Genomic DNA, 23,378 nt, shown 5'->3' on the forward strand with positions numbered 1-23,378 from the left:
CCTCGGGGCGCCCCTGTCTCCGCGGGAGCCCTACCCGGGCACGGGCGCCCGGGGCGGACCCGAGCGGGCCAGGGCGGGCCGGGGCCCGGCACTCACCCGGCACCTGCCTCGGCCGCTGGACGCCGGGGAGGCCTGGACCGGGAGGGAAAATGGCGTCAGGCCGGGGCGGCGCCATCACCCGCGCGGGCGCGCGCCCGGCCCCGGCGTGGGCTTCTGCGCTCCCTCGGCCCGAGCCCGCGCCGGCCCGGCCCGCGCCCCCGGCCCCGCCCGCGCCGCGGCCTCCCCGGCCTCCCGGGCGCCCCTCCACGGCCGCCGCGCCCGGACCCCGCCCGCGCTGCGCCCCGGCCCAGGGGGCCCCCGCCCCCGCCCGCGTCGCCCCCCGCGCCCCCGCGCCCCCGGGCCCGGGCCCCGCCGCGCGCCCCGACCCGTCACCGCGCGGGGCCTCGGCGACGCGCAGCCCGCGGGGCGGGGCGCCCCCAGACCGGGCGGCGCCGCGTCTCCATGGCAGCGCCGCAGGCTGGGCAGCCGAGCGCCGAGCCGGCCGGGCGGGCGGGACGCGGAGCCGAGCCCAGCCCCGCCGCCGACCCCGCGCGCGGCCCCGGGGGGAGCGAGGAGGGCCCCGCGCGCCCCGCGCGCCCCGCGCCCCCCGCGCCCCCCTACGACCCCCCAGCGCCCCGCGCCCCCCGCGCCGCAGCTGGGTGGCCCGGCCGGGCGCTCTCCAAGCCGCCTGGAGGTCAGCCCTGCCGCCCGCCGCCGGGCCGGCTGCCGGGGAACCCTCGGTGCCCCGCGCCCCCACCCCCGCCGCCGCGCTGTCCTGTCCCTGCCGAGCTGGACCTTAGGCGCCCCCGGGCCCGGCCGGGCCGGACCCCGAGCTGCGGAGCCGTCCTGTCCTGCAAGCGCATCAGCTCCGGGAACTTTGAAGCTCGAAATCCCACTGAAGGGTCACGGAGAGAGAGAGGCACAGCTGTAACAGGGTGGTCCCCAGGAAAGGGGGAGGTTCCCTGCCCCACCCAAGGGAGGGTGGAGCTGAGCAGGCAGAGGAGAAGCTGCAGAAGAGAAGGAGGAAGGAGCAGGATGGAGCCAGGAGACCTGGAAGAGGCGCATGGAGCCTAGAGACACGTGAAGAAACTGTTCTTGTCTTTTGGTCGTGGACGGGGTGACACAAATGTGGGTGAGACCTGTGGGGAGGTGACCATGGCAGCTTTTATCTTGATGTTGATTTTGCTCTTTTCCTTCTGGGCTTGTCCGGTTGTTTGTGACCCTTTTCTGTGGGTCCCCACTGGAAGATGTTTTAGACTTGTGGCAGGCTTTGGGGCCTTGTTCTGGGCCGATCCCATATGGGTGGACTTTTACCCACGAGGGGATGGGTCACTTTGGGTGCTTCATTTAGAAACTAGACTCTTTGCCTTACCTGTATTGTTTCCTAGTTTTTATTAAAGTTCCTTCCCATTAAAGTGTCATATGTTTTGTGTTGATGCGGCGGATGGCAGAACCCATTTAGAATAGGCAGGTTTGCGGGGTTTGGGCTGCCCCTCTCCCTGTCCTATAACACAGCCACAAGAAGAGCCGGAAGAAACGTGATCATCAAGAAATTTATCAAGAAATCGTATTTCCAAGTTTCTCGTGGGCCAAAGAGGAATTCACAATTCACATGTGTAAGGGCAGGACAGGACACAGGGCAGGTTTTCTGATCCCATGCAGACCAGGTAAAGGAGGAGTCAGAGTCCTTAGTGGGTTTTTGCAGGTCTTTTATTGGGGTTCACCAGGCATATGGCAGGCAGGGGTGCTGGGGGGCCGGGAGGCTGGCAGGCCTCCCGGGCCCCAGCAAGTCTTCATTCTATCTGGGCTCTCCGGCCTTCTCTCGGCTTCTGCTTCTCTTGCTTCTCTCTCGGCTGCTGCTGCTGCTCGGCTTCTGCTGGCGTCCCCGTGACGCCGCCCTTAAAAGCCCTGTCTTAGCCCAGGTGAATCCCATCTCCCTAGGCCCACACCCTACTCCAGGTGCCCGCCGTCAGGCATGCATTCAGGACCGCGAGGATCCATCATCTATCCTGATGGCGGGAGGCAGAAAAGCCTGACATTTTCTTTACCCTACAACATTTTAAATAGTTTAATTGGGGGCCTCCCTGGTAGCCAAGGGGTTAAGCACCGCACTTGAAAGCTGACCGCAGCCTCTGCGGCTGGCCAGGGAGCTACCCACATGGCAAGGCAGACCTCTCCTGTCTCCCCGCCGCTCCCTCAGCAGTGCATCAGTGGATCCGCCTGCTCTGCCCCCCACTCTGTCTCTGGGGAATCCTCTCACCCTCCCCTCGGCCCCCCACACTTCTGGCCTGCACCCCAGCTCTTGTATGCATAAATATAAATAGATAAATAAATAAATAAATGGACAAGTGTTTAGAAAAACACAATTTATCAATATGGACACCAGGAAAGAGAAAGAAATGCAGTCTGTAATGTAAAATCCTCCCTCATGGAAGAGCCCTCCCAGCATTTAAAGAAGTAATAAAACTGTTCTTACAGAATATTTCTGGAAACAGTAAATGAGGCAATCATTTCTAGCTTGTTTTATGAACTGGGGCGGCCTGGATACCAACCCCCTGGGACATGGCTGGAAGGGCTGATTAGCCAATCTCCTCCACAAACACAGCACAAATGTGAAGAGCCTGTTCCAAGAGCAGGCCTGAGGGGCGGACACACCCGCCCCATGGACAGTGCACCCTGACTAGTCCAGAAAGCCGAGGCTCTGTGATACCTGAAACCTCAGATGAAACTCGCCACATTAGCAGATGAAGGGGCAGCATCTAAGCTTTTCAATATCTATTGGATTCTGTTTAAGTTTTGGGTTAAGAAAGGAAACCACTTGGCAAAAGCAGAGTAAGAACTTAATTGGTTTCATGTGATAGAAGGTAGCTACCAAACAGCATGTAGCAAAATGCAGCAGAATGTTGAAAGCTTCCCCTTTAATGGAGAAAATTACAAGGTTGCAACTGTCACCTCTTTCAGTCCACATGGAACTGAAATGTTCTTCCTGCGCTGCTAGAAGTAAAGGCGCCCTCTGGTCCCACAGCCCAAGCCAGAGTGACAGATTTGAAGGCCGAGAAAGCAGACAGGCGGCTGCAGAGGGGAAAGGAGATCACGCGTCTCCTGCCGTCCATGGCCGGGACACTGTGCCTCGGGGGATGGCCCAACAGCGCCCGCAGGGGACACGAGCTTGGCCCCCAGGCGGCCACCGAGCGCCCCGGCCACCCATCAGCCATGAAGAAGACAGAGCAGCACACCTGCATTTGTGGTGCACGGCAAGGCCTGCGACTCCAGGCCCCGCAGGCGGTGACCCCACGGGGCCACAGTCGGTGCTTGGAGGGACCGGAGAGAGGGCGGCGTGGTGGACTTGTGGCTCCTGACCGGCACTTTGGAGGTTGCCCGCCGCTCAGGAGCCTCTACATTGAGTCCCGCTGCCTCCTTCTGGATGTAATTTTTTTCCCACTATATAAAAAAGTCTTAGAATAGTGATGCAAAGAAAAGAAAAAGCATGTAGGTGTGCAGGCTTGTACACGCGTATAAACGTGTGCATGTGTGCACGGGGTGTGGGGTGGAAGGAACAACACAGACTTTATGCTTGTGTGAAATACAGGAGAATTCCAGACAAATTATTAAAATTAATAAAACATAATTGCAAGGTTATTAGGTAGAAAATAAATAAAATGAACAGCAGTTACGTGTACCTATAAAAAGCAGAAAAAGGGGCCTCCCCTGGTGGCGCAGCGTTTGAGTGCTGGGCTGCGAAGCTGCCTGCAACCTCTGAGGCGCAGATTCGATCCCCGGCCGCCGGCAAGGGTTCCGCTGCTCCCCTCAGCAGTGTCCTTCGGTCCTTCTGCCTGTTCTGCTCCCAGCTCTGGCTCTGGCGAATTCTCTCACCCTCCCGCGCTTCTGACTGTACCCAGTGCTTGTATAAATAAATCAATCTTTAAAAAAAAAAAGGCGGAAAATGAAAGTTTTTGAGGGCAACTTTCATGATATCAAAATAGATCAAACACCTCTGAATAACCTAACAAAAAATATTCTAGACTTTTAAGCAAATAAAGTTAAAATGAAGACATTTCATGAGCTGAAAAATTCAGTATTTTTTTTAGATTTAAAAAATTTTTTTATTTATGCATGCAAGAACTGGGGGCGGGCCTCCCCTGGTGGCGCAGCGGTTGAGCGCTGGGCTGCGAAGCTGCCCACAGCCTCTGCAGCGCCGGTTCGATCCCCGGCCACCGGCGAGGGTCCCACATGGCACGATAGACCTCTCCTGCCGTGCCTGCTCCTCCCCTCAGCAGTGTTTTTCGTTGGTCTGCCTGTTCTGCTCCCCGCTCTGGCTCTGGTGAATTCTCACCCTCCCGCGCTTCTGACTGTACCCAGTGCTTTTATAAATAAAATAAGTTAATTAAAAAAAAAGAACTGGGGTACAGGCCAGAGGTGTGGGTGTGAGAGGACTCACCAGAGACAGTGGGGAGCAGAACAGGCAGACTGACTGAAATCCACTGCTGAGGGGAGCAGCGGGGAGACAGGAGAGGTCTGCTGCGCCTTGTGGGCAGCTCCCTGGCTGACTGGGCTCGAACTCTGCACTTCAGAAGCCGCGGATTGCTTCACAGTGTGACACCCAACCTCTTGCGCCACCAGGGAGGCCCCCTGAAAAATTCAGTATTTAAAGACACCATTTCTTCCCAACCTGATTTATGGATTTAAAGCAACTCCCAGTAACATCACCACAGACCCGCAATCTGACCAGCAATTCTAAAACTAATGGGGGAAAATGAAGAGTCACAGGCGGCCACGGTATTCTGGAAGAGGAAAAACAGGGTGAGGATTTGCTTCTGTGGAGTTTAAGGCTCATCACGGCGGCTGGGTACTTTAGCCTTTGCGGCGGGGCGCGGGGGGGAGCAGAAGAGTGAAGTGGTGGGAAAGCCCACGAGGACACTGCACCAGGGGACGCCTGGCTGACCAGCGTGGACAAGGCAGGGCCGTGGGGAGAGCACACACTTTTCTGTAAGAGGGCCTGGGCCACGGCGTGACGTGGACAGAGAATGTGCGAAACGGGATCCGAGGCACCGGGAGAGTCACCCCAGCCACAGGCCTGTGCCCCACGCTCCGGCCGCCCGCACGCCCACGCCGTTGGCCCGCAGCCTCCCCCCGCCTACACCCCCGGCCCGCACCCGCACACCCTTGCCCGCAAGCACTCTGGGCCCGCATGCCCACGCCCCTGCCCGCGCCATCACACCCCCTCACGCACCCTGGGTGCGCCCCCTCCCAGGCGCGAGGCCCACGGTCCCTGCCCTGGACGCCGACCTCGCGCCCTCTGCCCTTCTCCGCTCCTCTCCCGGTGGAGAGTTTTCTTAGTTCCCCGCGGAGGCGGCTTTGCCATGAGCGGTGCTTTTCTTCCCGCACCGGAACACTGACTGTGCCCTGCGCGCCCCACCCACGTTGTGATCCCCTGAAGTGCGGGACACGGGAGTCAGTGCCGGGCCTGCGGCATGGCCGTGCGTGGTGCCTGCTGGCACTTGGCAAGGTCAAGCTTCCCTCTTCATCTGTGAACACGGTGAATCTCAGGGGCGCGCTGGAGGGCCGGGCTCTCGGGGGCCCCTCGGTGGCCTGCCCATTCAGGGGCATGGTGGCTTGGGCAGCGCCCACCTGGACTCCCCTGGGGTGGTCTCCCCACCGCAGGGTCCTAGCCGGCTGGTCCTCCTCGGGGGTGGAGGAAGGCGCCTCCATTGTCACCTCTCTTCTGCCTGTGTTTTCTGGAACTCGCCCGCGGGAGGACTCTCCCCGGCATCACCGTGGTCACCCGGAACACAGTTCCCTCGGGAAAGGCAAACGTAAACGTTTCCCTCTTGCTTCCACCTCCCTGTTTCTGGACTAACGAGCTGCTTCTCTGTCGGCCCCCAAAGGGACTTTTTAAAAAGCCAGGGATTAAAAAAATGTCAATATGACCTCATGAATTTTAATGTCTGACGCCTCTCCACGCATCGCCTCCCTCCACCGTGGTCTCCAGGCCCAGAGCTTGCTGCCTGGCCGGGGAGATGGACGCGGGGCCGGGCGCTTCCCTCTGGGAGCTGGCGCTCCGGGCTCGCGGCTGCCGGGGCATCTCTGCTGCGTCCCGGCTGCATCCGGGCCGGCCGCCCGCTTCTCCCTGCCTCTCCTCCGTGCCCTGAGAAGCACACTGTCCTTGGGGGTAAGCTCAGATCATCTGGGGTGACCGCAGCTCAACAGCCACAGCCCATCACTTCTGCACAGACCCTTCCCGGCAAGGTCACCTTCACGGCTTGATGTAGACAATCCTTTTCGGGGTCTACCGTCCCGCTGCTGTGAACCCTCACCCGGAAGAGGGCGAGGGAGGGAAGGAGGGGATTGCTCCTTGGCCCAGCTGTGGCTGAACGCCGGGAAGGGGCACTTGGTTGGAGGAGCTAGGACCAAGGGCCACACGCCGTCTCCAGGGTGACAGCCCCGTGAGCGTCTCGGGAGGACCCAGGAGCCCCGTCCCCCAAAGCAGCTAACGGCTAGGGCATGTGATGCTTTCAAGTGGTTCTGCAAGAAGAATAAAAGGACAGATTCCTGCATTTTTGTCCAACCTGCTGGGTGTACCCTAAAGCCTTGGGCAGCAGCAGAGGGTGGAGAGTGGAGACAGGAGGGAGGTGGGTGATGGCTAGGCGGGGAGGCACCTCTGGGGGGCCAGTGGGGGACAGGTTTTCAGCCCACTGACGGCAGATCCCAGGCTCCTTCCCAGTCAGGGTCCAGCCTTGACCCACAGGACTAGCTGGCGGCCTTGCAGCCGCCAGCCCAGCCTCCCGCATGTCCTGTGTGCCTCCAGGGAGCTCCTGACTTTCCCAGGCTCCCTTTTCTGTGGTTTGGATGATGACTCTGTGCCCAGGTCCAATGTCTGAATCCCTTACTTCACCTCCTCTTCTGCAGGGGCTCCCCCAAAGCGCCCACTGGGGCATTTTGAGCAGCTGGGCCCTTCTCTCAGGCACTGGCATGGCTGCAGGAGCCCCCTCTTCTCGGCGCTGCCCGCTGCGTGGGTTGAGGGTGGATGGACAGCAGCGAGGCCAGTGGACGTTGAGCCTGGCTCTTCCTCGCCTGTCCTGGGCGCCAGGGGGCGCTGCCTCCCCATTGCTGAGGCCGAGGCCCCAGCCTACCGGGTCAGCAGCAGCTGGTCACCTTGGGGCGCCCAACTCACAACCAGCCTCCAGGGGCGTGGGTCTCCTCCCCTGCCGTCAGGACCCTGCCTCTGTCCTGTCGGTGCGTGACCGCGGCCTCCTGCGGAAACCTTCACCCGCCAAAGCCCTGTTCTCAGCCCCTTGTCTGCACCTGAGTCAGGTCCCGGAGCCCTCCCCGCCTCCTTGAAGCCCGAACTCTGGGCTCAGGGCCCCTGTCAGGGGAGCTCAGGAATGGGCGATGGGGTGGTGGACAGAGGTGCCCAGACAGTGGTCATTTGGTACTCAGAGGCCACATTTGGGGTACGATCCTCGGGCTGTGCGTTTGACGTGATGTGGAAGGTTGCAGCAACGAGCAGCGAAAAGTCTGTAATTTGCCTTTTCAAACAAAACGGAGCCCCCCCCCCCCCGCCTCCCTCCCCACACAGTCCCACGGGGTGGAATCTGACTCCATGTGGGCCAGATGGTCTCTCTCTACACCTCCAGCTCCCCAGGAAATGCTGACAGCTGAATTCGCATGATGAAGCTACAAAAGGAATTCACACAATGTGCGTTCATGGGGCGGGTGGGGAAGGAGCTCTCTACCCGCTGCTGCAGGGAGAGCTGGACGCTCACTCACTCCCTGCCCCTGAGCAAGGCCTGGCTCTGTCTACTTCCTGGCAGAGGACATGGGGTGCTGGGGGTGCTGGGGTGGATGGGGAGAGATGGATGAGCTGACCCATGGGAGGATGGAAGAAATCGATGGAAGCGCAGGGGTGGTGATGGGGTGGGTGCAGGAGTGGGGGACCGACTGGAGAGGGCAGGAATGGCCCCTGACTTCTGCGGGGCCTTTCCAGAAGCCGTCAGCGTGTCCTGGGGCTGTGGCTGGGAATGAGGGCCGGCGGGCGTGGCCCCAAGAGGCACTGGGGCTTTGTGGGAGCCCTGGGCCTGGTGGGACAGGAGTGCCCTGGCCTGGTGGGCATGGCTCCCGAGGCGGTCTGGGAGACAAGAACAGTCCTGGGCACTCACGCACATAGGGACGGCTCATGGCCTCCCCTGGGCATGCGTCGTAGCCACACGTAGAAGGCCACACACATTCCTGTCCAGGGCCTGGGGCAGATGGGGCTCCCCAGCAGGAAGTCGCTCCCCAAGACCCACCCGGCTACCATCAGGGGCCTTGCCGCAAAGGGCTCCTTTCTGGGCCCCAGCACCAGCAGCCGGAGGCCTCAGGACCACGAGGCGGGGCCATTCGTCCAGCTCAGGCACAGCTGTTTCCCAAGCAGCAGCCACTCTCAACCAACTCCTGGCCATGCACCCCCATTTCTGCAGTGGGGTGTGATGCAGGTGCGGGTGTGAGCCAACCACACTCTGCTGAGCTGGTAAAGACCGCAGATGCCACAGTGCTCCCCGCCCCACTTCCGCCAGCAGCACTGGGTGCACTAGTGGGTGCAGGAAGCCAGGCGTGGGCCTGGCTGCGTGTGCTGTGGGGTGACACCAAGTAGCTCCCCACATGTGTGTGCATGTGCCAGTTTCTACATTAATCCCCCTGGGGGATTAATGCAGTTACAGTTGCCATGATGGGGAGGCTGAAGTCAGGAAGGTGATGCACACCGAGCCCCGGGGACGGCCGCCCTCACTCCGGAGCCCAAGCCGTGTGGCCCTGGGTCCCTGGAGCGAGAGCCGGAAGCGCCACACGCCCCTGAGGGTCACCAGCCAACATCGGTGCAGGCCAGCCTTTGGCCCTTTCGCGGGTTTAGCGCATTTCTGTGGCCTCTGTGCAAGAACAGGCTGGATTTTCAAATCACATCGGGATGCTTTACCACGCTTCTTTTCCTTTCTTTTTTTTTTTAAAGATTTATTTATTTATGCATACAAAAGCTGGGTGTGGGCCAGAGGTGAAGGGTTGGGGGGTGAGAGGACTCACCGGAGACAGTGGGGAGCAGAACAGGCGGCTCTACTGAGATCCACTGCCGAGGGGAGCAGTGGGGAGACAGGAGAGTCTGCTGCGCCCTGTGGGCAGCTCCCTGGCTGGGGATCGAACTCGTGCTGCAGCAGCTGCCGACAGCCTCACAGCGCTGCGTCTCAACCCCGTGCGCCCCCAGGGAGGCCCTTTACCAAGTTTCTTTCAGCAACTGTTTTCTGAACCAGGAGGGGGCCAGGGTCTGTCCACGGTTTGAGGGGCTGCTGAGGACAGAGCTGAGGGAACCAGGGCGGGGAAGGTGGGGGTTGTTGAGGGACGGAGGAGAGGGGACCTAGGACCCCCGTCCATACTGCGGGGCGTGTGGCTGGCATTGGCACCCCCACCCTGGGTTTCCTCCATCCCAGTGACTGGGAGGCCCACCGTGCCCCTTCGCCCATCCCTGCACTGGGCTCAGGGCCTCTCTCGAGGAAGAAGCCTCCACGACTGCTTGTGCCAGAGGTCGCCCCTCTGGAGGGTGCCCTCACTGTCATCTGTAGCCCCCCCAGGGGCCATCTACCTAGAATGAGAGGGGACCCGCGCCCCGGAGGTGTGCAGTGCGCGGTCCCGGAGGACGGGCTGAGTCCGAGGGGACATGGGTGGTGGCAGGACTTTTTGGAAGTTTTGGGTGGATCCTCCCTCCTTCCCTCCCAGCGAGGCGGGCCCCGGGAGGGGCACAGCACGGGATCGAGTCCCGATCAGGAGGCTGGGAGCCAGGCGGTGTTTGGTTCAGGACACACAGTGGCCGAACCTGGGGCTCCTGACTTGCCGGGTCACCGGTGCAGCAGCCCCAGGGCTGCCCGGGCGTCAGTGCCTCTCACCCGCCAGGGGGCAGCAGCCGAGCGCCTGCTGCCGAGTCCCTGCCCTGGGCTCCTGGTCTTGGGCGATTGGCAGGGAGGCGGGATGGTCAAAGGCAGTAGGGGGCAGAGGCCCTTTTCTCGCTGAGGAGCTATCTGTGCCCTGAGACACAGGCGATAACGGGACACCGTAGCAGAGTGCCCAGAGGGGTGCAGGAGCCCCGCTCTGCCCAGGCGCTGTGCAAAACCTCCGAATGGTCAATCCCATGGTGCCTCCCAGCAATTCCCACAGGCTGCTCGGCCCCAGGCCCCAGGGGCTCTGCCAGGGAGAGGCCACGCAGGCTGGCAGAGTGGGCTGGGGTGCAGGCTGTGTCCCGCTGCCCCGTGGTTTCTCAGTGCCAAGGGGAGGAGACTGCCTGTGCCCTGCAGGGTGTGCGGGTCTGCTAGACTTAAGTGGCCTGTTCAGCCACCAATATGGTTCCCTGCAGTTCTGCGTTCCCATGCAAAGGTCAGAAGTGTCCAGTCACAGTCACAGGAGCCAAACCTTACAAGGCGCCTCTCCTGTCAATCAAGAGCTGAAAGCGTGATCACTCTGGGAAGGGTGTGCATCAAGAGGTACGACCGGGGCGCCCGGGGGGCTGAGGACGGGTGCATAAACTTACTTCCGACTCATACATCATGAGGTATGACTGGGAACACCCTGGGGGGCCGAGGACCGATGTATGACAGGGGACCCCAGAGGTGACCAGTGGACGCCTTGTTGATAAGATTAGGACCGTGGCTGGGGGTCCGGGGTCGAGTTTGGATGACGACACTTGGTCATCCAGCTGATAACATGGTCAGCAGACGCGTGTCCCCCAAGCCCTAGATGACATTCCTGAGGTCACCATCCCCTTCTCCTTGGCCCCCTAGCGCGTGGAGCTGATGCGCTATGATTATTCTATCAACGAAAATGGCCAGGAACTTGCTCTCAGCAGCATCCCGCCCTGTGCGGCCTGCTCCACCACAGCCGGCTCCTGTGACTCAGGGGGTGTGGTGCTGCCCGCAACAAGGATGTCCCTTTGCCCCAGGCAGGGTGTGCTCCATCCCACCCCAACGAGGGTCCCCTCCTGTGTCTGTGCGCTGAGGAGGAGGGACGAGGTGTCCCCCTGCCCCCCTCCCATCCCTGTTTTCCTGGAGGAAGGAGCCTGCCCCACCCCTGGGTCTGGAGCCAGCACTGGGAGCCCAGCTCCTCCCCCCCTCTCCAGGGGCAGCTCCCGGCCTGTCCCCGCTGCTTCCTCCTCCGCTTGCGAAGGGGCAAGTCTGACTCTCCAGACGTCAGTTCCCAGAACAGGGGCCCAGGGGACCCTCTCTGGTTGGCAAGGGGGTGGGGGTGACACAGGAACCTCTGGCCCCACCCCAGAGGACTCCAAAGGAGGAGGGGACCAGCCCAGGGGCAGTGGCCCAGCGTCTCCCCAGCTAACGCTGGTCCAGTGTCCAGGCTGTTCCTCAGGGTAGGGGACGCTGCCCGGGGTGGAGCGGGTCTTGCAGAGGGACTGAGATGCACGCAGGCTGCCCAGCACGTGGGTGGGAGCCGGGCTCTCCAAGCTGAGCCGGGAGCGTGTGCATCCACGGCCAGGTCAGCGCGGGTGCTGGACACCCCCTGAGGCTCAGGAGCCAGCTGCAAAGAACAGTCCGGCTCCCTGGCCCAGGGGGCGGTGGGGCGGGTCAGCGGGCCCTCAGCCGCTGCAGCCGCGGGTCTGGTCACACCTTCCCTCTTTCCCACGCGCTGAGCGTGGTCCTTCTCCACTGGCCCCCGGGACGGGCTGCGGGGGGCCAGGCCTCCGGGGCAGAAGGGCGGGGACCCTGGCTCTGCAGAGCGCACGGGTAGCTGGGTGCTCCCTGCAGGTCCACAGCCGGGCGGGGGGCGGGGGGGCCACGGGGCATCCGGTGTCTGGGCCCTCAGCCTCCAGCTGTGCCCCTGGGGCGCTCGTGATCTCGCGCCCGGTGCGCCCCGCTCCTGGGTCTGTCTCTCCCCGGAGCCGCGCGGAGTCGCCCCGCGCGGCAGAAGCCGCCCCCTGTCCCCGCGGGCGGAGCAGCGCGGAGCCCCCCCGTCCGGGGCCCCTGGGAGAGCGTGGACGCCCCCCGCCCCCCGGGGGCCGCGCCGCAGCCTCCGCAAGTTTCGCGGGCGCCGCGAGGCAGGAAGTGGGGGGGCCGGGGCGGCGCTTGGGGCGCGGGGCGGCGCCTGGCGAGCCCCCGCCCCGCCCCGGCGCGCCCCGCCCCGGCCGCGCCCCCGCGCCCCCGCGCCCGGAGCCGCCGAGGGGAGGAGAGCCGCCGGCCGGGAGCGCGGAGCCGCGGGCGGGGAACAAAGCGGGGCGCGAGGGCGCGGGCCGGGCGCGCGGAGCGAGCGACCCTCCGGGCCTTTGTCTCGGGCGGGGCCGGGGCGCGGCCGCGGCGCCCCGAGCGCAGAATGCGGCGCCCGGCGGGGCGGGGCGCGGGGCGCGGCGGCGGCTGGCGGCGCGGAGCCCGGCCCGGGGCCCGGGGGCGCCCGCGCGCGTGAGGGGCCGGCGCGGCCGCACGTGGCGGGGCGGCCCGCGGAGCCCGAGCGCGCCGGGGCCGCGCAGGACCCGCCGCCCGCGAGGCCCCGCCCCGCCCCGCCGCCGAGCCCCGCGCGGGCGGGCGGGATGCCCCGCGGCCGCCGCAGTCCGGCCCGCGCGCGGCGCTAGGCGCCATGGAGCAGTGGCGGCAGTGCGGCCGCTGGCTCATCGACTGCAAGGTCCTGCCGCCCGGCCACCGCGTCGTGTGGCCCTCGGCCGCGGCCTTCGACCTGGCGCAGGCGCTGCGCGACGGCGTCCTCCTGTGCCAGCTGCTGCACAACCTCGCCCCGGGCTCCGTCGACCTCAAGGACATCAACTTCCGCCCGCAGATGTCCCAGGTGCGGCCGCGGGGCGCGGGGCGCGGGCGCGGGGGGCGGGGGCGCGGGCGGGGGGCGCGGGGCGCGGGCGGGGGGCGCGGGCGGGGGGCGCGCCCCGAGGCCCGGAGCCGGCTCCTCGGGGGCGGCCCCGAGGCGCGAAGTTCACCAAGTCCCCACGCCCGGGCGCGCCCCGGCCCCCTGCGCGCCTCGCGGGTGGGGAGGGACCCGAACCGGGCCGGCGGCCGGCCCCGCCGCCCTCTCGCCGGACCTGGCAGCCGAGGCCCCGCGAGCGGCTGCCCTGCCCTCGGGGAGCCCCGCGCGTCCTCCGCCGGGCCGGGGCGGGGCCGGGCCTGGCCGGGCGGGGGCCGGGCCTGGCCGGGGCGGGGGCCGGGGCCGGGCGCGTGGAGGGCCCGCGGGCGCGGCGCGGCGGGGCGGAGGGGCGCGCGGGAGCCCGGAGCCCTCCCCGCGGGGCAGCGGTCGGGAGCGCAGCCCGCGGAGGCAGGAGGCCCCCGGGACGGGCAACTCGGTGCAAGTGGGGAGACCCCCGTGGCTCCCCCGACACACTCCAGCCGGCCTTTGTGGCGGGCGCGCGGGTCGTGGCCGGCGGCAGGAAAATGTCCGCTGCTCGCCCGCGCTGCTGTCCTCGGCCCTTAAAGGGAACTTGGCTGAGACTTGAGCAGAAACCCGGCCCGTCCTGCCCTCCGGGCCGCCACGCACTCACCCCAGGTCCCGGGGAAGGGCCCCGGGCCAGGGACCAGGAGCCCACTCGGGTGGCCAGTGCTGTCCGGGAGTGGCCGTCCTGCCAGCCCGCCCTCCTCGTGCACAGGGGCCGCTCGCTCGTGTGACGCTGGAAGCAGCGGGCAGCATGAGTCACTGCTGGTGGCCCCTACCCTGGCCTGTGACCCGTTTCCAAGGAGATGGGTCACCCCCTCCAGCGAGGATGGGGTGGCGGCTGGCAGAGGTTGTCCCTGAGGGGCGGGGGACTGTCCTCCCACTCAGTAATAACAGCCCAGGGCGAGGGGTCCAGCTCAGAGGGGCCGGCAGGGCCGGCGAGGCATGCTCTGGGGCCTGCTGGGGAGACTCCAGGCTCCATCATCCTGCCTCTGTCCTCACGTGCCCCTCCCCGTGCAGGGGTGCTGGGAAGTGCTTGCACCGCTTTATGGCTGGAGAAACTGAGGCACGCAGGGTGGCTGTGGGCAGAGCTGGGCCTTGAGCCGGTGCTGGGCTTACTGGCCCCCGCAGGGCTCCTGGCTGGTTGGCAGGGAGGCCGGCCGGGGCCTGGCGAGTGGGCTGGGGCCTGGGCTGCCCCACCCAGCTGCGGCTTGGGCAGGGTGGGGAGGAGGCGCGTTAGCGTGGTAGGTGGCTGGTCTCAGCCCCCACTTTGGACGTGCAGAGAGACTTCCTGGGGTCCCTGAAGCCATCGGGGTGCTGGGGACAGCAACATGACACCCGCACAGCCCCCGTGGGCCCCCCAGCTCAGCCCTGGTGATGGGGTGTCAGGCCCGGGTGGTAAGGAGAAAGGACGGCACGTTTCCAACTGAAGCCTGGTGCTGCCACCACCCCGGCGGCGGGCGCCTCTGAGGCCTCAGCTCCCTACCTGTGTTGTGAGGATTCAGTGAGCAGAGGCAGAGCTGCCCCTTCGTGCCACTGGGGACTTTGGGTGCTCTCGGGTCGCCCGAAGGTGCTCCTGGCAGTGCGGCCCCGCGTGGTGAGGGCTGGGCTCCCACCTCAGCTCCTTGATCTGGGAGGGTGGGGCCAGTCAAACCCATCTCTGGACGCGTCGCTGGCCCGGGGGGCGCTCTGCGGGCCGGGCTGATGGTCAGGGCATCGTCTGGCTGTTGGGGGTGGGGAGGCCTTGGCGGCTTCTGTGCTGCTCCTCGCCCTGCGGGAAGCTTTCATCCCCGCGGTGTCGGGTCCCGAGGCGATGGCCACGGCTCTTTTTTTACTGGTCCTGCCACCCCTAGGTATGGTGAGGCCGGTAAATCTCAGGGAGGGCGAGGGACTTGCCCCTGCCACACGCCCGGTGTGTGGCCAGAGGGGTTGGAGCCCCGGTCTCCCTTCCAGGATGCTGGGCCGGGCACCCTTTGGACGGCGTCGCCCTAAGCTGACTTTCTGGTAGATGGGCCTGGCTGCCGCCTGGCTGGGTGCTGGGCGGGACAGATGGGGGGTGCGTGCCCCCTCCACTTGCGGGTGCGTCTCCGTGTCTCCGTGTGTCCGGGCTGGCCAGCTCCGGGGGCCTGCAGCATGCCGCGCTGGCTGCTCTCGGGGACCTCCTGTTGTCACAGGCTTCTCCCCAACCTCAGCTGGGTCCTCAACCCTCAGAGCATGTGGCTCGAGCATCTCCCGAGCACCTGCTGTGTGCAGAGCCTGGTGCTGGGGTGGCCTCAGGGAGATCCTGGCTGCTCCTGGGGCGCGCGGGAGCTGGCGGGATGTGCCTTATTATTCCGATTTTTTTTTATCCCAAATGCCCGGAGGCCGCCTCGGATTTAATTAAGCTAATCAGGCAAGGCCACAGTCTGCTGGTCCCCGGGAGCTGCGCCTGTCTGGAGCAGCTTCAGTTGTGGGGTCCCAAGGTCGCTGGTGTCCACAGACACCTCGCCTTTGGCTTGAAGCTCTGGGGCACCCCCCACGCCTCCTGGCAGGCCTCCTGCTACGGGGAACAGACTGGTCCATCCTCGGGATCTGCAGAGAGGACTGGGAACAGGCCTGCCAGGGCCCCCCGCCCACACGCCCCTCTCCCCACCCGGTCCTGGCCTCGTGCCTGCCCGGGCCCAGGCTGGGTGATCTCCCCGCTTTCAGCCTGGCTGTAGTCTTGAGCCCTCCTCCAGGAAGCCTGCTCTGATTTAGGCCCCATCCCCTGGTGCTGAGAGCCTGGCCCTTGGCCCCAGTGTCCAGGGCTGCTGGGGTGTAGGGGCAGGTCCCTGCACTTCCACACTTTTTAAAAAAAGGTTTATTTATTTATACACACAAGAACTGGGGTACAGGCCAGAGGTGTGGATGGTGAGAGGACTCCCTAGAGACAGAGTGGGGAGCGGAACAGGCAGATTGAAATACACTGTTGAGGGGAGCAGCGGGGAGACAGGAGAGGTCTGCTGCGCCCTGTGGGTATCCCCCTGGTTGGGGATTGAACTTGTGCTGCAGTGGCTGCAATTGCTTCATAGATTGTGTCTTAACCCCTGCACCACCAGGGAGGCCCCCACTTTCACACTTTTTAAACAGGCGCCTCACTTCGGGAACTTGGGGGCTCTTCAGTTGCCACCCCACACCTGGGGCCTGGATGTATTTTGAGTGAGACGGGCTGCACGTTCCCATGTGATTGTATGTCCCCCCGGCTCCCAGACGGCAGAACCTCAAGTCCTTCATCGTGGGGTCCTGCAGAGCCTTCCCCCTTCCCCCACCCCATTCCACAGTTGGGGAGCCCACACTGCCAGGCGGCCTCCGTGCTTGCTGGGGCTTGGCGGGCCTGCCCGGCTCTGTTGCCCAGGGCGCCAGCAAGGGCAAGACCCAAAGATCAGGGGGACGAGAGGCCCGGGCCGCATGCGTGGGTGACAAGGCCGGGTCTGGAGAAGCCGCCTGTGGGGGGTCCCCAGGAGGCCCCAGGGTGGGGGCTGGGGGGTAAGACCCCAGGCTGCCGGGGCACAGAGACAGGAGGGCAGATTCCATGTTTTCTTTTCTTGGTGCGTTTCCTTTTTAAATGTTGAGCCCCTCAGGCCTCTGAGGAGCTGCGAAGGGCCCGGCTCTGCAGCATCACCGAGTGTGGGCGCCCCTCCCCTGGCCTTCCCGCGCGCCCCTGAAGCACCCCGCTCGGCCCGCCCCTGGCTGTGTGCCTGCGCGTGCCTGGCGCTGCCCCTTCTCTTCAGGGTTTTATGATTTTGACCTTGACACTGGAAGGCTGTGGCTCCTGTGCCTGCAGGCGCCCATGCCTCTGGGGTCCTGTGAGGCCTGGCAGGCGAGGTGCAGGTGATGCTTCCGACGCTCGCCGTTAGAAGCGGGTCCCGGGCGGGTTGTAGGGGCCCGGCTCCCGCTTCGCTCCTGGTGCTGGCGGTCGCGTCCTCGCTCCCCTCGGCGCCCAGGCCTGGCGGGTGCCCACTCGAGCTTGTGCTGGCCTCGTGCCGCGTCCTGCGAGGATGTCCTTCCTTTCTGGCCCCGTGTCCCAGGCCGGCCGCGCCTCTGTCCTCGTCCCAGCTCGGCCTCGGCCGTTTCTCCAAGGGGAAGCCGTGCCCTGGTGGAGCGGGGTGCTGGGAAGCCAGAGTCTGGGTGCAGGTGCCCCCGTGCCAGGCCCTCTGGGACTCGGCCGGGGCGGTGCGGTCTCCGCACACAGGACGCCTCGCCCGGGCCAGTGCTGCCACACAGACGCCGTGGGCCCGGGCGGCTCAGGGACACGTGCGTGCCGTCCCTGTAGCGTGCCTTTTGTCTGGTCTGGGAGGGTCACCCCCAGAGGTGCCGAGATCAGATCTTTGGGGAAGCAAATGGTTCTTTTCACCATAAAGCGTAGGTGGGCCCGGGTGGTGGGCCTGGTTCTGGCCGCGCACTCCTCCTCACTGCCCCCCAGGCTTCCTTCTCCCCCAGGCCCGGCCCCCCCGGGCCCCAGCTGGGCCAGCCAGCACTTCCATTAGGAGCCCAGAGGCCTGGGGGCCAGGAGGCCTATGTCCCTGGGGCCCACCCTTGGGGTGCCAGTAACCCCCATGGTCCTGAGGAGCCTGTCGCGCCCTTAATTTAACATTTATTTAGGGAGAATGAGATTTGAATTTCATGAAATTTGATTTTGCCCCAAACATTTGAAGATGTCAGGCTGTTCGGAGCCAAACAGCCGCCTCGTAGCACCAGATGCTGTTCCGGCCGCGGGGCCTTTGCTGGCTGTGAGGCCCCATTGTGCACCCTCAGCCTCCCTTTGCCCCAGACCCTGGCAGCCTCCGTACACGGCACAGAGCAGCCCCCCACCCCCAGCTTTCCTTGGGCCAGGAAAGGGCTCAGGCCCGCCAGGCCTCACCCCAGCTCGGCGCCCGCATGGCTGCCGCCCTGCCCTGGGCCACTGCTCAAGTGAGGCAGCTGCATGCCGTGCCTGGGCCACACTCCGCCGTGCGGCTGCAGCGTGGCTCTGTGGAGGCGGAGGTGGTGTCCCGGCTGGCCAGGCCTCCTGGGCAGCCCCCTTCCCCATCCACCTTGCCTCACCTGTGGCTGCCCGGCTGCTGCAGAGGCCAGTGCTTGGCGCTCGCCCTCCTTGGAGGCGCGTGGTGAAGGGGGAGGAGGGAGGGTGCCTGCCCAGGAGGGGAGAGCCCAGGGCCGGGGGCAGCTGCCCTGCCCCTTCCCTCAGGGTGCCGGGACGCCTGCTAGGAGGGTTCTCAGCCCCTTCTCTGCCGCTTCCATCCACGGAGCTCCTGGGTGGACTGGGCAGGAGAGGGGCCGGTGCAGGCCTTGCCATCTCTTCGGCTGTGGCCGGTGTTTAGCAGATGTGGACGGTGGGGTCCCTGGGGCAGGGCGACCGGGAGGGCTTCTTGGAGGAAGTGGCCTTTGAGCTGGTTTTGAAAATGGTTGCCTTGCACTGACTAAGGCTTGGAGGTGGGTGGTTCTGCAGGAGCAGGGGTCTGTGGCCTCCCACCTTGCCCCCAGATATTCGGTGTCCCCCCTGCCTAGCCACACCCCAACCTGGGACGGTCATTTCCTGGCTGTCGGGCTTTGGCGTCTCCCTTGGGCCTCTGGAGACCGAATCTGGTGGGCGGCTGTGCCCGTTTGGTGGAGAGGGTCGCGCCGCCCCAGGCTGCCCAGCTGCCCGGGGGCCCAGGCTCTGTCCACAGGCCTGCGTGGGGACACTGCACCCAGGGAAGACCCGGACTGGTGGACTCTGCCCTCCTGGCCCTGGGGCCTCTGGGTCTCTGAACTTCCTTTCACCCAGCGTCCACCCAGAGCCCTGTCCTATGTCGGTGACCTTTTGGAGGGGCGCAGAAAGGGCAACTCCCCGATAAATGAAGGGGCAGAGAGAGAGGGGCCGAGGCTCAGCAGGGCCTTGGGCGGCTACGGGCCTCTGCTGGCCTCGCCCGCCAGGCCGCGCCACCGTCTCCCCGGCCCGCCTGCTCCGGGGCCGTCAGCTCCAGGGTGGTCAGCTGGGTGGTCTCCGGCCCGGGACTCAGGCTGGGGCCCGACCAGCTTGGGCCAGCTCCTTGCTGTCTGCCTGTGAGCCGCCGAGCCCCCTGGCTCGAGTCTCTGCCACCAGGAAGTCTCGTGTCCACTGTCCTCCCCCTTGTCAACATCCTCTGCCTGAGCTCCGGATGGCTGCCCAGCATCCGCTGGGGGCGGGGGCTGCCCGGGGCCGGTCACCTCGCCCTGAGCCTGGCCTCGAGGGCTGCAGGCAGCGGGGCGGCCGCCAGCTTGACTTGGGGTGGGGGTGGGGGTGGGACCCGGCGTCCTGAGCCTAGCTCACCACCCCCCACCCCACCTGGGGAGCTCCCCCGTCCCTCCGCTCCTGCACGCAGGGCTTGAAGCTCTTTGCAGCCTCGGCCCCTCCGCTGACTCGCCCCCTAACCCGACTGGGGAGAGCGGCCCTCTGCCCCTGCAGACCTGCTGTGCCTGGGCTCAGGACGCACCCACACTTGGGGCCCCACCCTCAGGTGCCCCGGCGCGGCCCTCTGAGAGCCCGTGCTCTCATCTGGGCAGCGTCCTGCAGCCGCCGCGGCTGCCTTTGGCTTCTGAATCCAGAAGATAAACAAGAGGGACGAGGCTTCGGCCTCGAGGGAGGCAGGCGGTGCCCGTGGCCGCAGCGGGGTTGCCTCGGTGCCGGAGACACGTGACGGCTTCTCCCGCGGGGTTTGTTTGTGGGTCTCTGGAGCGTCTCTGTAAGGATGAAAGCGTTGCTCTGCACACCTACTCCTCGTGCCCGAGGCCGCGGGGCGTGGACGCCGCCTGCTGCGCTTCTGTCTTGCCCTGCGTCGGGGCTGCACGTGCGTCTGTCGGGCACAGCCACCTCCGGCTCCCGGGGCCTTCCCAGGCGTGGGCGTCCCGGTGTCCAGGGCCGTCGCCTCCCTCTGAGGCGGGAGGGCTGTGTCCTGCTGTCCCTGCCCCAAGGACCCCCCTCCGCTTTGCCCCCCGGGGGGTGGCCGCCGCACAGATGGTGTCCCCAAGACTTGGGAGGTGGCAGAGTGGGGTGCCAGGAGGGAGTCCCGGAGGAGCCGTTTTGCAGGTGGCTGGGTTTGGATTCCAGATGTTTCTCTGCGCGGGGCCTCCCTCCTCCCGCTGTCCCCCACGGCCTGCACACTCGCAGTCGCCGCTTGTCGCACTCGTCCTGCCGGTGCGGCTCGCGCCTGCCAGGGTGGCTGGCCTGGCGGGGTGTGGAGGGCATGCCGGACCCCAGGGCGAGGGCCGCTGCAGCCCCATCTGACGGCGAGGCCCTGGGCTCAGCGCCCCGCCCCGGGCAGAGTGCTGGCTGGGCGTGCGGATGCGCAGCCCCCTCTGGGGCCTGGGATGCTGTCCCCCGCTCTGGCTTGTTTCGGGGCTTCAGTCCACGCCTCCTTGGAATGGCCGAGGGACTGGGGCCCCACATGCTGAAGGACCTTGTTTTGCTGCAGGGCTCTGGGCGCCTTGTCCTAGTGGGAACCCCTGCCCGCCGAGAGTCGGGGTCCTGGCCAAGAGTCGGGGGTCCCAAGGGAGCAGAGGCTCAGGGAGGCCAGTGGGTTCGACTCTGTCACCCCAGGACCCGATCTGGGGCCCCTCCCTCTGTCCGGGTCCCCTGCTGGGTCTCTGCAGAATGGGAAGTGAAGCCGGGCAGGCGGCCAGAGCGTCCCCTGTGCTTCACCTGGGCATTCCAGCCGCTGCAGCGTCCGCTCTTCTCGCGCTTTGCCACCTGGTGTCCCCGGAAGGACTGGCCGGTGCCTGGACTGCCGCGTGGTGGTGGGCGGTGGTCAGCCCCTCCCACAGACCTGTCTCAGTGGGGCCACCGGGTGGGCGAGACGGGGCACGATCCTTGGGGGCTCGGCTGTGGGCCCGGCCGGGCCTGGGCAGCCCACGGGTCGGCTCTGCAGGTGGAGGTGCAGCGCTCACGGCAGGGAGGCGGAGGGAGCCGGGCCCTGGGCATCGCCGGCGCCAGGGTCCATGCGTGCCCTGGCACTCCCGCCCTCGCTGCCCTGGCCGCAGCTGCCGTCTCAGCCCGCGTGGGCAGCGCAGCCCCTGCTGGAAGGGAAGGGGCGCCGCAGAAGGACTTGGTCGCATCTCTGGGTGGAGTTTATGGCAGTTCGACTGTCTGAGCAGAGCGTCTGTGAGCCGGGGGGCCGAGGAGGGCAGAGCTGTGCCCTCGCGGGAGTGTGGGACGTGAGCGTGTGTGTGGGGGGCGTGAGCATGCCCTGCAGGAAGTGAGTGTGTCCTCTGCTGGGCATGAATCTCACCAGGTTCTGAGTGGCCCCAGCCCGGCTGCCCGCTGGGGAGGGGCTCCCTGACTGGAGCTCGGACCTGGCCCCTGCTACGTGGCTGGGGCGCTGCTGGCCAAGCTTCTTAAACACCCTAATGGCACCTCATCTGCACCCCGCCGCACCCACCCGGGTCGTAGCTCGTCTGTGAAGGGGCCACGAACTAGGGGAGGCCCGGAGCCCTGGGCTGCAGCACCAGCTCCCAGGGGACCCCGGAACGTGGTGGCAGTTTTCCACCCTTCCCTCGGGAGAACACGAATGGATGTGAAATGTGGGGCCCTGGGTTCTGAGTGGCAGCGTGTTGTCAGGGCCCCTCTGGGCACAGGCAGCTCCTGCAGGACAGACCCCTGGCCCGAGGCCGCTGTGCCCGTGAAGTGGGTCACAGGCACGTCATTCACGGTCGGATGCCAGGGTGGGCCGACCCTCTCCTCCACGCCTTCCTGACGGGAGCGCGACTTGCCCGGATGTGGCCTCCGCAGGTTCTGCCGCGGCCCCCGTGTGGGGCCTGGGGCCACGCAGGGCTGCAGTCTGGAGGCCGGGGAGGATGCGGCCAGGGGCAGCGGGCGGGGGGGGGGGGACGGGCGTGTGGCAGTCTGCGGGGGAGTGGGCCGGGCTGGCCTGCGTCGCTGTGGGTGGTGGACTGTGTGGTGACCCCGCGGTTCGGGGTCTCCCTTGGGCCAGGACCTGGCCGGCCGCCCTGCCGGTGCCTCTCGGGAGCAGCCCTGGCCAGAGCCGGGACGCTCACCCCGCCTGGCCGTGCTCCGCGTGCACCTGGTGCCTCCTGCTTCTCTTCCGGCCCCGGGGGCGGGGGGCAGCCTCCAGGTGGCTCTGAAGCAGAAAAGGTGACTTCAGTGAAAGGAAAGCTGAAGTTGGGATGCCGGCGAGCTGCAGTTTCTAGAACGCGATTCCAGTAATTGTGCAAATGGAGCTGAGGCCAAAGGAGGCTCCGGCTCCCCGGATGCTGGTCCCACCTGCCGCCGCGCACCCGCCCTTGGGCTCCCTCTCAGGGCCCTGGCGCCCTCCTGGTCCTGCCCCGCTGGTGAGGCCCTGGGCTTTCTAGCACGTCGTGGGGCTTCCCGTGGTGCTGCCGCTAAAGGGCCGCCTGGAGGGGGGTGCTGAGGCTGCCCCCAGCCCCCGCTGGGCCCCTCCCCACAGCCCTTCTCCCTGAGCTCTGGACGCTGCCTTTGCCGGGGTCCGGGCCCTTCGGGTGACAAAGCACCAGGCTCCAGGGCTGGCCGAGTCCCCATCCCAGTTCAGGAGGGAAGAAGGACCCAGCCTGATGGGGGAGCCTGTCCTTTGGGGCCGGGGGCAGTGTGGGGGTGACCCTGACCCGCACTCTGGCTCACGCCTGACTTCCTGCTGTGCGGTGGGGGCGGGACTGAGGGGAGCGGTGCAGCGAACCCCACAGCTCACTGGGTGTGGGGGTGGCAGAGCCCCAGGCCAGTGCTCAGGGGGAGCCTCCGGTGAGGGGGGGCGTGTGTCTGAGCGCGCGGCCCTGGCTGTTGGGCCTTGTCCAGGGGTGGAGGCCTGTCCAGGGACGGGCGGGCAGGAAGTAGGCCTGCGTCTTGTGTGAGTTAGAGGTTAGAGGGTGACGTTCCCTGTGGGTCAGAGCTTCTGGGCTCGGCTGGGCCTGGGAGGGGCAGCGCTGACCTCCCCTTGCCCCACTGCAGCAGACGGTGTCTGGGCCCTGCTGACGCAAAGCGCAGGAATGTCAGGCTGCGCGCCGGCCGGGGTGGGGGCCGCCGGGCCGGTGGGGGTCCAAGTCTTCCCTGTGGCCGTGACCCCGCCCCGGTGGAGTCTGAAACCCAGAAGTCCAGGTGTGGCCACTGCGCTCTCCGCTGAGGCGGGGGAGGGTCCCCTCGGTCCAGCCTCCGGTGCCCTGGGCGCTGGTGGCCAGGTCCCTCCCCTGTGGCCACTCGCCCCTGCCAGTCTCGCCTCCCTCTGGGCCTGGATTGAGGGCCCAGCCCGGGAGGTCTTTGCGGTGAGAGCTTCACTTTAGCCAAGTCTGCAAAGACCCGTTCTCCAAATAAGGTCACCTCCTGGAATTCTGGAGGTGGCCACGTGGAGACCTTTGTCTTTTTTTTTCTCTTGAGGGGATGGGACCCTTGGACCTGCTACCCCCACTTCCTCTTCGGTTCAGAAGACCCTGTTCAGAGGACCCTGGGCAGCGCT

The 23,378-nt window shown here is 66.0% G+C and overlaps 1 protein-coding gene across 3 annotated transcripts in view; it reads left to right on the forward strand.

The window, feature by feature from the left end:
* Nucleotides 1–12,630: 12,630 nt before the first annotated feature.
* VAV2 (vav guanine nucleotide exchange factor 2) overlaps nucleotides 12,631–23,378 on the forward strand; it is an 86,171-nt gene continuing 75,423 nt past the window's right edge. For all 3 annotated transcript variants that reach the window (XM_037492920.2, XM_037492922.2, XM_037492923.2), the window contains exon 1: nucleotides 12,631–12,834. In XM_037492920.2, the coding sequence (XP_037348817.1) occupies nucleotides 12,631–12,834 (204 nt within the window). The remainder of the gene's footprint in view (nucleotides 12,835–23,378) is intronic.

Source organism: Talpa occidentalis, unplaced genomic scaffold (genome assembly GCF_014898055.3).
Source record: "Talpa occidentalis isolate TD23 unplaced genomic scaffold, MPIMG_talOcc4v2.1 talOcc4.7, whole genome shotgun sequence".
Lineage (NCBI taxonomy): Eukaryota > Metazoa > Chordata > Mammalia > Eulipotyphla > Talpidae > Talpa > Talpa occidentalis.